Below are 13,576 nucleotides of genomic sequence, written 5' to 3'. Positions count from 1 at the left end.
ATATGATCTTTGAATAATACAATGAATTTCAAACACTCACATTTCACATTCAAAGGATGGGGGATGTTATTGTAAATTAAACAATGTAAACTATTGTGTGAGTTTAGATTTAAGCTTGCTCTGAAAAGAGACAAAATGTTAATTCTAAGCTTTGACCAGAATCTTGAGTCGAGTATCTGTTCTGTTCCACACTTGTTGAATGAATGGGCTTGGAAGCTACCAAGGATGGTGGCCTCGCTCGAAATATTCGACACGTGTTTTGTGAGAAGACAAGTGGAATTTGAGTACAGTAACATATTGAGTTTTCGCTTATCCTCTTGTGCTTCAATCGCTATAGAAAACTCTAACAGCATTATGCAGGGAAAACCTTGAAGCAGGAAAAAGTGGCTCTCTTTTCAAGGTTGTTCAATGATAAGCTACGTACAAGAACAAAATGATGAACTCCAACAATTTGTAAGTGTCTCTGATGTTTGAAAATCATGAAATTGTAGAATTTTTGGAATAGAATCCTTGAGTGTCTGACATTTCCTTCCATACAATAGGCAACCTCACATGGCAAGATCTGTTTTAAGGAGCCACATCCAGCCACCTATACATGGCCTTGCGAGAGCAAAACTATAAATAAATGAAAATTTACTGTTATTTCAAAATATCAAACTTACTTACAGTTTTTTGATTAGGTAACAATTTCACAATCATTCCCGTAGCCTAAACATGTTGATAAGAGTACTCTATGAGAGGCCTCAAACTGACATTTGAAGCACTTAGTCTTGTTAAGGGGTCATTGATTAAACCTGCAAAACATGTGTTTATACACAAACACTTGACCAAACTATTTCCTAGCATGGTGAGCTGTCAACAGAAAAAGACTCCTCCTACGAGTGTAGTATAACTGTATGATCAGCATGGAGCCTCCGCCTCCCTTGAACTAAAGAGGAGAACATCTCCAATCATTATGGCCATTAGAAATCAAAAGTTTAGCAAATCTAATTAGAATGTAAACAGTGTAATGAGGACATCAGTGATTTAGGCAAACGTCTCTCTTGCTGCCACTGGGGGTATGATAATTACTGAAGAAAATCTATGAATGCACATGAATCCTCTACAAGTCCAGATTAAAAGCATTACTGCTAAACCTAGTTTTGTACACCTGGGGATTGTCTATTCTAACCAATCCTCAACAGGCTCTGAGCTGCCTCCACTCTTTATGAGTCCAAAGACACAGTGAGGATTATTTGAAGGAGATGAAACAAAACCTACATTTCATTGTTTCAAATTGCAAGAAAAGGGGTTTAAAGGAAGAGTTACACTCCAATTAAATCATTTAAATTACCCATATGACATACATGGCCTGAATGAACCACCCTTGCTGTATGAATTTTGAAAGCATTTTAAGTTATCACTAAGTAAGCGCAATGTACCGTGCAACACACCGATTTATTTAAAAGGATGAATCAAGACATTTTGGTCAGTCAAACAATTTATGGGTTAATGACTGACTGCTACCTGGTATCATGCTTAAAAGCAAAGCATTTTTACTATTCTCTTGAAGGACGTATGCATATTACAATTTTCTGTGCAAATGTTCCTTATTTTACTATTTTCTATATTCACTGGTTATGGCTTTAAGAGTGATGGCTAGGGTTAAGGTGAGGGTAAGGTTAGAGGTAATCTGGCTCTAAATACACTCAACACAACAGTCAAATCCTAACTGTAATCTTCAGATTGACTGAACAAAGCAAATGTTTGAAAAACGCTGCTCTTTCCACAACATGTACAGTAAATGTCAAGCAGATATGTGAGTTGGGGTTAAACCTCTTAAAGACGGGCTTCGAGAGGCGAAAGGAAATGGTCTTAGCGCCTTTTAAACTCAAATGAATATCACTATGAGTTTATGTAATTAACATACGCCTAAACTAACCCTCATGAAAAAAATGATCTAAAGCCAAGTGTCTGATAATGTCCAGTGTTATCCCTGTGTGAGTGTATTACGTTTACAAGGATCTCAATGGAACTGCATGTCTTCAGATCCAGAAAGCATGCATAAAAACATGAACAGGACAAAAGGGAGGAGACCCATGAAGGGTAAGCACAAGCAATGGATAATGGACACACATGCATTTTATAAACTGTCTATAGGCTGTCAGTCAGAAAAGAAGAAGAAGGGACAACAGTGAGCCCACAGTCCCTGTGTCTAAATGGCATGGTATAGGGGGTGGGAGGGGAGGGGGGGAGAGGGGGTGTCAAGGATGCATGGTCCTTCATCTTTGCATTAGAGCACACACATCTCTCAGTATAGCAACAAACAGCTGCTTCCACTTTCTAAAGCAACCCAACTTAGATCACTGGAGGAATTGTCAGCGCACCCGAGAAACATACAAAGATAACATAGCAAGCTGCCATGAGGGAGACGAAAGAGGCAGAGAGAGAGAGGGAGAGAGGGAGAGAGAGAGGGGCATTGGAGAGGAGAGGGGGAATGTTGCATTGAGAAGAGATGGGATTTGTTCTTATTTGCATGTCTCACTCCCCTGGGGTCTCCCTCGCTTTTCAGATGAAAAGCACGAAAGACAACACTTAACATATTTGCTTAAAGATGACAAGCCTGCACTGATTTCATTTGCGCAAGGCTTTGTCTAGAATTGAGATGGGAGAGACCGAATGGGATTTGTTACAGTAACTGACAAATGTATCTGTCTGAACGGATGAGCGTTTCATCAATTTACAACAGCCCCACAGACCTCCCAGGGGGTGTTTACACAGAAGTAACTTAAGTTAGTCACAAGCTTGCTTTAATTGTCACCAATAGAGGACAACAAAAACTGTCAGTCTTATTCACATACCATCCCACAGGAAATGGCTCTGGTCACATCTTCCACTGAAGCCAATTCTAGCCCTCACTTATCATAACGCACCCTTTACTGTAGCTCGCTGAGAGACTTATCTACAGACAATGTTAAAATCCACTGCTTCATTATGCTTTGAGTTGTCTTGGGTATGTCTGTATCAGCTTTGCACATCTGGATTTGTGGATTTTCTCCCATTCTTCTTCCTTACAGATTTTCTCAAGCTCTGTTAAGTTAGATGGGGAGAGGCGATGAACAGCAATCTTCAAGTCTTTCCATAAAAGTTCAATGGGATTCAAGTCTCGGCTTTGGCTGTGCTACTCAAGGACTTTCACATTCTTGTTCTGAAGCCATTCCATCATTGCTTTGGCTGTATGGTCATTGTCCTGTTGGAAAGTAAATCTTTGCCACGCAGTCTAATTTTTGTTTGCACTCTGAAGCAGGTTCTCATCAAGGATTTGCCTGTATTTGGCTCCATTCATTGTTCCCTCTATCCCTACCAGTCTCCCAGTCCCTGCCGCTGAAAAGCATCCCAATAGCATGATGCTCCCACCACCATGCTTCACAGTAGTGATGGTGTTAGATGGGTGATGAGCAGTAACTGTTTTTCTCCAGAGATAGCGCTTTGCATTCAGGCCAAAGAGTTAAGTTTATGTCTCATCAGACCAAACTCCAGGCATGCGCCTTTTTCTCAGGAGTGGCTTCCGTCTGGCCACTCTCCCATAAACCGCAGATTGGTGAAGTGCTGTAGAGTCTGTTGTCCTTCTGGCACGTTCTCCCATCTCCCAGCCAAGGAACTCTGTAGTTCTGTCAGATTGGTCATTGGGTTCTTGGTCACCTCACTATCCAAGGTCTTTCTTGCCCGTTTGCTCAGTTTGGTCACCGGCCAGCTCTAGGCAGTCTGGGTAGTTCCATATTTTTCCCCATTTCCCAATGATGGAGACCACTGTGCTCTTGAAAAATTTCAACACCCTAGAAATGGTTTTATGTCCTTCCCCAGATATATGCCTCATCACAATTCTATCTCAGACCTCTACGGACAGTTCATTGGACTTCATAGTATAGTTTGCATGCCGCCACCTACTGTGCTGGAGTGTGTGGTTAATCACGGTTTACAACATTTCTAAATCCTCCTACCTAACTCAGTACTACTAACTTCTAATAGACCCTCCCCATCCCCAAAATACTTTCCAACCCCCCCCCCCCCCCAAAAAATCACTTCCAAACCCCATCCAACCTCAATGACCCTACACTTCTGACATGCACTGTCAACTGTGGGACCTTACATGGACAGGTGTGTTTCTTTCTAAATCATGTCCAAACAATGGAATTGGCCACAGGTGGACTCCAATCAAGTTGTAAAAACATCTCAAGGAAAATCAAAGGAAAACGAATGCACCTGAGCTCAATTTGGAGCGTCATAGCAAAAGGGTGTGAATAGTTACGTAGATTATATTTTTGTATTCCATTTTCAATAAATTTGCATTTCTAAAAACATGTTTTGACTTTGTCATTATGAGGGTTTGTGTGTAAATGCGTGAGAAAAAAAACATATTTTTAATCCATTTTGAATTCAGGCTTTAACACAACAAAATGTGGAATAAGTCAAGTGGTTTGAATACTTTCTGAAGGCACTGTATGTTATGGCCCTGGACTCGATTTCAGAGGTTGACGCCACCTCTCTCTCTCTATTGATTTACTGAAGAACAGGTTGGGATCCCTAGGATCTGACATGGTGGAATTCATATCTTCAAAACATATTCTACCATACAACTACATGACTTGTAAAAGCGTATGCATATACAGTATGTATGATAAATCATAATGTATGGTGTTGATTATGAAAATGCTAGAGTGAAGATGAACAAAAATATTGTCTAAAAAACAAACGTTTGACGAAAGAATGTTGAGGTATATATCATACAATGTACTGAGGGGAAAGGATTTAAATACACTATATATAGAAAAGTATGTGGACGCCCCTTCAAATTAGTGGATTCGATTATTTCCCGCCACACCCACTGCTGACAGGTGTATACAATCGAGCACACTGCCATGCAATCTCCATAGACAAACATTTGCAGTAGAATGGAATTACTGAAGAGCTCAGTGACTTTCAACGTGGCACTGTCATAGGATGCCACCTTTCCAACAAGCCAGTTCATTAAATTTCTGTCCTGCTATAGCTGCCCCGGTCAACTGTAAGTGCTGGTAGGCCACACAATAACTGTTAGTTGGGATCTTCATAAAATGAATTTCCATGGTCGAGTAGCAGCACACAAGCCTAAGATCACCATGAGCAATGCCAATTGCTGCTGGAGTGGTGTAAAGCTCGCCGCCATTGGACTCTGGAGCAGTGGAAATGCCTTCTCTGGAGTGATGAATCACGCTTCATCATCTGGCAGTCCGACGGACTAATCTAGGATTGGCGGATGCCAGGAGAACGCTACCTGCCCCAATGCATAACTGTAAAGTTAGCTTGAGGAGGAATAATGGTCTGGTGCTGTTTTTCAATGTTCTGGCTAGGCCCCTTAGTTCCAGTGAAGGGGAATCTTAACGCTACAGCATACAATGACATTTTAAACGATTCTGTGCTTCCAACTTTGTGGCAACAGTTTGGGGAAGGCCCTTTCCTGTTTCAGCATGACAATGCCCCCATGTACAACGCGAGGTCCATACAGAAATGGCTTCTCGAGATCAGTGTGGAAGAACTTGACTGGGCTGCACAGAGCCCTGACGTCAACCCCACATCGAGTGGAAAGCCTTCCCGGAAGAGAAGAGGCTGACATAGCAGTGAAGGGGGGACCAACTCCATATTAATGCCCATGATTTTGTAATGAGATATTCAACGCGCAGGTGTCCACATACTGGTGGTATCGTATCGTATACCATCCAGAATGCATATATAGCCTATGTTCTTCACTTAAGGGTTGCTGAAAAGTACAATTTGAATTGTATATACTATAATACTAGAAATGGTCAGCAGCGTTCAGATCAAACGCATGTCCTATCTTACAGCTTTATCGGCTTTAAACCTTTTGAGGACTTCAAAGATGTTATCCAGTTTCACTCCTCTTTTAGCTGCAGCACAATTAACTGTTGGTACATGATTCCTATGCATACTGTATACAATGTACATAGTTGTAATGTAAAAAAATAATAATAATAATTATTAAAAAACAATTCTTAAGTGACACCCATTTGTTTAATCAATTCAGAAAACTGATGGAAATATGTGTATTGAAACTATTTAGGAGTGTGTCCATGTAAATTACATTTGTATTATTTATGATTAAGTTACTAACTATTCATTTCAAAAATATATACTGCAAGTATCATTTGCCTAATTGCAGCAATTACATACTGTATCTTTCCCAATATAAAAAATACAATTATGAAGTGTGCCACAAGAAATGTGGAAGCAATGAAAAACAATTGCGACAAGTCTGTAGTAAGTAGAGTGTAGTCACATTATCAAAAGCTATGGTATATCATGCTACAGTATTTGCCTATAAGTACTCTGCTAACATGACAACATGCCAGGCATCAGGTGAAGAGGGTGGTGAAAAGGGGAAGGGTTAGCAAGCGCACCACAAAACCCAAGACGAGGATCCATGTCAACCAGACAGCTTAGATTGCAATCAGAACTGCAATAAAATAAGGAATAAACAGACCTACCCGGGAATTTACCACACACACTGGAGAAGCCAAAAGGTTAAATCATGACTAAAGAAAATTGCCTATGAGCAGCCTATGGCCCCGGCGCTGCGTTAAGACATAGTAGCTAACGGGACTAGGTCCATGTCCTCTATTATTATCTATTCTATCCTCAGCTGCTAATAACTCAAGTTAACAATACTGTACTCATAACTATATCTAAAAATGTGAGCTGTTAATGTATTTAAAAAAGCATTACGTTTTAAAACCACACAGCAACATCTTGGGAGTGCTGAATGCAATTAGATAGTTTCACCTAAAACCACCAGGCATGTGAAAAAGCACTGAGGAATACGTACAAACAAAGTGCCTTAAATCACATGTATAATCATGTAAACTTTTATGGAAACACGTTACAGCAAAGGCAGCCTACAGGGAGGAGGTTAGAGCGCTGGCGGAGTGGTGCCTGGAAAGTAACCTCTCCCTCAATGTCAGAAAAACAAAGAAGCTGATCGTGGACTTACAGGAGACACAGGAGGGAGCACACCCCCATGCACATCGACGGGGCCACAGTGGAGAGGGTCAAAAGATTCAAGTTCCTTGGCATGCACATCACTGAGGACCTGAAATGGTCCCACCACAACGACACCGTGGTGAAGAAGGCATAACAGCGCCTCTACAACCTCGGACGGCTAGCCCTGAAGACCCTCAGAAACCTTTACAGATGCACCATTGAGAGCATTTTTTCAGGCGGCATCACCGCCTGGTACGGACACTGCACCGTCCTCAACTGCATGGCTCTTCAGAGGGTGGTGCGGTCAGCCCAAACGCATCAACGGGGGCACCCTGCCTGCCCTCCAGGACATTTACAGCACTCGGTGTCAAAGGAAGGCAAAGAAGATCTCTGCTACCTTCTAGCAGGCAAATGCCTCAAAGCTGGGACCAAGATAATGAAAAACAGCTTTGATATCTCCAGGCCATCAGACATCACTAGCTGGCTACCTGCCCGGTACTCTACCCTGCACCTTGAGACTAATGCCCCATGTATATACACTGAGTGTACAAAACATTAGGAACATGATCCCTAATTGATGTCACTTGTTAAATCCACTTCAATCAGTGTAGATGAAGGGGAGGAGACAAGTTAAAGAAGGATTTTTAAGGCTTGAGACAATTGAGACATGGATTGTGATTTGAGTGTGTCAAGAACTGTAACGCTGCTGGGTTTTTCATGCTCAATTGTTTCCCGTGTCTATAAAGAATGGTCCACCACCCAAAGGACATCCAGCTAACTTCACACAACTGTGGGAAGCATTGGAGTCAACATGGGCCAGCATCCCTGTGGAACGCTTTCGACATGTTGGAGAGTCCATGGCCTTACTAATTGAGGCTGTTCTGAGGGCAAAAGAAGTTGCAAATCAATATTAGGAAGGTTTTCTTAATGTTTTGTACACTCAGTGTAGTCATTGAATGCTGGTCACCTCATATTCTATGTATATACTGTTGTTTACTCACTGTGTATGTACAGTGCATTTGGAAAGTATTCAGACATCTTGACTTTTTCCACATTTTGTTACGTTACAGCTTTATTCTAGAATTGACAAAAATGTTGATAAAAAATCTAGTTTTAGAAACATCTCAATGATGTTATTTATTCCTCATCAATCTACACACAATACCCCATAATGACAAAGCGAAACCTTTGCACATTTATAAAAAAATTATATCTGAAATATCACATTTACATACAGTAAGTATTCAGACCCTTTACTCAACACTTTGTTGAAGCGCCTTTGGCAGCGATTACAGCCTCAAGTATTCTTGAGTACGACGCTACAAGCTTCGCAAACCTGTCCAGAGATGTTTGATTGGGTGCAAGTCCGGGCTCTGGCTGGGCCACTCATGGACATTCAGAGACTTGTCCCGAAGGCACTGCTGCGTTGTCTTGGTTGTGTGCTTAGGGTCGTTGTCCTGTTGGAAGGTGAGCCGTCGCCCCAGTCTGAGGTCCTTAGCGCTCAATAGCAGGTTTTCATCAAGGATCTCTTTGTACATTTCTCCATTCATCTTTCGCTCGATCGTGACAAGTCTCTCAGTCTCTGCTGCTGAAAAACATCCCCACAGCATGATGCTACCACCACCATGCTTCACCATAGGGATGGTGCTAGGTTTCCTCCAGACGTAACGCTAGGCATTCAGGCCAAAGAGTTCATTCTTGGTTTCATCAGACCAGAGAATCTTGTTTCACATGGTCTGAGAGTCCTTTTGGTGCCTTTTGGCAAACTCCAAGCGGGCTGTCATGTGCCTTTTACTGAGGAGGGGCTTCTGACTGGCCACTCCAACATAAAGGCCTGATTGGTGGAGTGCTGCAGAGATGGTTGTCCTTCTGGAAGGTTATCCAATCTCCACAGAGGAACTCTGGAGCTCTGTCAGAGTGACTATTGGGTTCTGGGTCACCTCCCTGACGAATGCCCTTCTCCCCCGATTGATCAGTTTGGCCGGCTCTAGGAAGAGTCTTGGTGGTTCCAAACTTCTTCCATTTAACAATGATAGAGGCCATTGTGCTCATGGGGACCTTCAATGCTGCAGAAATATTTTGGTACCCTTTCCCAGATCTGTGCCTCGACACAATTCTGTCTCGGAGCTCTACGGACAATTCCTTCGACCTCATGGCTTGGCTTTTGCTCTGACATGAACTGTCAACGGTGAGACCTTATACAGAGAAGTGTGTGCCTTTCCAAATCATGTCCAATCAATTGAATTTGCCACAGGTGGACTCCAATCAAGTTGTAGAAACGTCTCAAGGATAATCAATGTAAACAGGATGCACCAGAGCTCAATTTCAAGTCTCATAGCAAAGGGTCTGAAAACTTACATAAATAAGGTATTTCTGTTTTTTATTTTTAATACATTCTAAAAAAAATATATAAAAACCTGTTTTCACTTGGTCATTATGTGGTATTATGGGGTGTGTAGATTGATGAGGAAAAACATGTATGTAATCCATTTCAGAATAAGGCTGTAACGTAACAAAATGTGGAACGCACTGTATACTGTTTATTTGACATAGCCCATCCTAATATACCTACTACTGTACCTACCACTTTCTTTTCTAAAATATATACTGTCTATACACACCACGTATTTATATTCTGGTTCTGACACATGCTCATGCTAATATACAGTATCTTCTCAGGATTATTAATTGGACCCGTTCTGTCATTTCTTGATGTCTTGTTTCGATTTTTGGATTATTTGTGTATTTGTATTGTATTTGCGAGACATTCTATTGCACTTTCGGAGCTAGTAACACAAGCATTTCGCTGCACCTGCTATAACACTTGCAAAATTGTGTACGCAACCAATACACTTTGATTTGATTTGAGTGGTTGTGATGTACATTTTACTGAAGAGGAATCTCAGCTGTCTGTTAATTATTAATTCCCTCGCATATGAATTCAAATGAGAAGTGTGAACAAAAATATGTTTGATTTTTTGTATTGAGAAAATAAGTGTTCAATTTAAGTATCAAAACTTCATACAGCTTAACAAGACCCAATGGGTAAACACTGGTTGAATCAACGTTGTTTCCATGTCATTTCAACCAAAGAAAATCTATGCGATGACGTTGAATCAACTTAAGGCCATTTTGTATTTTTTTCACCCAACTTTTAACCTAAATCCGATGACAAGGTGACATTTTTTGTTGATTTCATGTTGAATTCACGTTAGTTGAAATCTCAACCAAATGTAAATCAAAACTAGACGTTGAACTGACATCTGTGCCCAGTGGGGAAGTTCTGAAACTGAATTTCTTATGTGTCAGTATTATAATGTTAAGTACAAATCTGGAGTAAATCTATTTATCACCCTGAACAACTGCTAACACTTGCAGGGTGGGCTGTGGACTGCAGCGGGTCATAATATGTGCCCCTGTAGGCTATAGAATGAGCGTAACCAATTCTGATGTAGACAAATAATGTGAAAATGTTGAATGTGAATTTTCTGATAATAAAATAAAGAATGAGCAAAGTTTCCCATAATGTTGAGAAGTGAAAGTAGAAAGACAGCACAACACAAGACAGATATGAGGGGTCTTAAACAGCCCTTCAGGATGTGGGAGTTGTGCTGATGATCATTGTCCTTACTGATTAACTCACACAGTTGCCTACAGCTTTACTGAATCTTCACAAAAAAGGTTGTTCCAGCTCTAATCTTTTGCTGTCTGCAAAAGCAGACTGAACCCATTAATGTGGCATGTTATTTACTGGTATCAAATTACTTCAATGTATTAACTCCATATCAGAAATGGCATATACAAAGTAATATCTGATTAATAAAACATACATAAATCAACACATGATGGGCCACTTACCCATTCATTTCACTACACAAACAGAGTTAATGCCCCATACACTTTCATGATCATAAGAAAAGTCTATATGAAGTCGTAAATGCCCCTGGACTCGACTGGATCCATGACAGTGCAATTTGGAGCTAATGCCAATGGTCTAATATATTGGTTGAATTTCTGAACATCAGAGACAGGCAAAACAGTAGAGAGAAAATACATTGGAGCGTGTAACAACACATGGAAGAAATCTCTCATATAGCAATCACTTCCCCAATGACATGAGAGCTGGTCTCCCACTCCCAAATACTACTTTTACATTATGTTAATCTGAAACCACCACTAATAATTTTGTAAATGCGGATAGGGGAAACAGCTCCCGTCTGGTAAAGATAAATTGACGCATAAAATATGACAATACATACATTTCAGACACATGCAAAAATAAATAAGATGTATAGTGTGTGAAACTAAATGTTAATGCAAAATACAGAAGTTACGCACTAACTTGTTCTTCACAATGTAAAACTGATAATAGCCTAAGTATCATCATTACCATTTTTAGGCTAGTGGCAGTATTATGCTATACTGTAACTATTGTTATTATTATTGTCATTATTAGTAGTAGTTCACTTTTAGTTTTGAACCAATATACCTCACTAGATTAGCACAGTACAGCATTTCCTAAATAAAATGCCTCCACATGGTAAACATGCTATTCACAACCAGCTATGTGCATTTAACAAACTATTGATATTTTCTAACCTATTATTGGTATTTCTAAAACAAACTATTGCTGCAATTGCAACGTCACTGTTGAACTTTTCAACATTAAGATGAGCCATGCATACACAACATAAACGCACCGGGAAAATTCTCCCAGTTATCATGTAATCAATCAATAAGTGAAATAGTCCAACATACCATAAATACTGGTGCTAGTGATCATGTCTTCTTTACGCCTAAAAACAAGGGGAAAGGAAAAAACAGCAGAAACGGAATTTTCACGAGGAGGAATTCCAAATGTTGCTTCTCATTACAGGCACTTTTCCTTTAAGCTATCGAATTTCACTGCCTTGAAACGTGGGTCCTTTCGTCAGGTATTCATTTGAACCGACATGCATATAACTAAGAAGAAAGAAAAAACAACAAAAGCTATTGGATAACATGTGAAGAGAGAGCCAAAACACATGACCATGAATGTTAAGCCTAGATCAGTACTCCTTGTTCCTTGCTGACGCTCCCTACGATGATTTAAAAACACATTTTCTTGCAACCCCATTAGGGAAGCGGCTAAAGCAGCATGAATGATGTTGTCCCATTACTTTTAAAATACTGTTATACTACATACAGCCAATTGTCACCACGAAGAGCGCAATGACAACGTATTTATTAGCCACCTGCCACCAGTTATCGCAGCAAGTGTATCTTCAGAATATCATAATGTTTTCACTTGAAAGTTACTTTGCAACAATTTGTATAGCCCTCATCACTTTCTCATTAAAATGATTGATTATTTAATCATTAATTGCCTCGAGCGCCTGATTGATTCTCAGCCGTGCCATAAACTTCAAATCCTTGCAGTAGCTATAGTCTACTTTGGCATTTGACATTGCCTATATATACATTTTTAATAGACGATAGTTGGATAGGTACTACGCTGCATAATGCGTGATGCGTGAGAACGTTTCAAGTGGTATACCACAAAAAGCGCTTACTCTTGCGTATTGCAGCCTCGCTTCTTTTTAATTGTTCATATCTAAGATAGAGACACTTTAACTCTTACCTGTATATATGACAGGGTAGCTTCAGAGATTATAGTAACATCGATCCAGTGGATATGCTTGATGAATGGGTGCTCGGGTTAAACGCGACTGCTTGCGATTTGAAACCATTCCAAGTTAGTGAGAGAAAGACTGACCAAAGCCTCTGCCATATTGGAATTCCAAACCCTGGACAGCTGCTCTACTGAAGGCAGCATGCGGCGCACTGCGCATGTATTCTGTCGGACGAGGCCAATTCAAAGCGCTTCCTTCCATAGACGTGACAATTTATAGGTTGCGTTTACATTGGATAATTGCGTTGCTTTTTATTATGCACTGTAGTCTATATTTCACATGGAATATACACTGAGTGTACAAAATATTCCTAATATTGAATTGCACCCTTTTGCCCTCAGAACAGCCTCAATTCGTGTGGGCATGGACTACAAGGCGTCGAAAGCGTTCCACAGGGATGCTGGCCCATGTTGAATCCATTGCTTCCCACAGTCAAGTTGGCTGGATATCCTTTGGGTGGTGGACCATTCTTGACAGACACGGGAAACTGATGGGCGTGAAAAACCCAGCAGTGTTGCAGTTCTTGACACACGCAAGCTGGTGTGCCTGGCATCTACTATCATACCCCATTCAAAGGCACTTCAATCTTTTGTCTTGCGGATTCACCCTCTGAATGGCACATACACAATCCATGTCGCAATTGTTTCAAGGTTTAAAAATATTTCTTTACCCTGTCTCCTCCCCTTCAACAACACCGATTGAAGTGGATTCAGCAAGTGCCATCAATAAGGGATCATAGCTTTCACCTAGATTCACCTGGTCAGTCTATGTCATGGAAATAGCAGGTGTTCCTAATGTTTTGTACACTTAGTGTATAGCTTCAGTATCAAGAACGAATATATTGATTAGTTAATTAAATATAAAACCAAAGCTAATAATTAGGCTATAAA

At 40.5% G+C, this 13,576-nt stretch overlaps 1 protein-coding gene across 1 annotated transcript in view; it reads right to left on the bottom strand.

The window, feature by feature from the left end:
- LOC129816317 (fidgetin-like) overlaps positions 1–12,800 on the bottom strand; it is a 43,982-nt gene extending 31,182 nt beyond the window's left edge. Inside the window, exons 1-2 of the mRNA XM_055870642.1 lie at positions 12,635–12,800; positions 11,773–11,810 (exon numbers count right to left, since the gene is read on the bottom strand). Of these exons, the coding sequence (XP_055726617.1) occupies positions 11,773–11,797 (25 nt within the window). The 5' untranslated portion in view covers positions 11,798–11,810; positions 12,635–12,800. The remainder of the gene's footprint in view (positions 1–11,772; positions 11,811–12,634) is intronic.
- Between the last annotated feature and the right edge of the window lie 776 nt (positions 12,801–13,576).

This window comes from Salvelinus fontinalis, chromosome 19, assembly GCF_029448725.1.
Source record: "Salvelinus fontinalis isolate EN_2023a chromosome 19, ASM2944872v1, whole genome shotgun sequence".
Lineage (NCBI taxonomy): Eukaryota > Metazoa > Chordata > Actinopteri > Salmoniformes > Salmonidae > Salvelinus > Salvelinus fontinalis.
The sequence above is the reverse complement of the archived record's forward strand: the minus strand, read 5'-3'. Positions and strand labels throughout refer to the sequence as shown.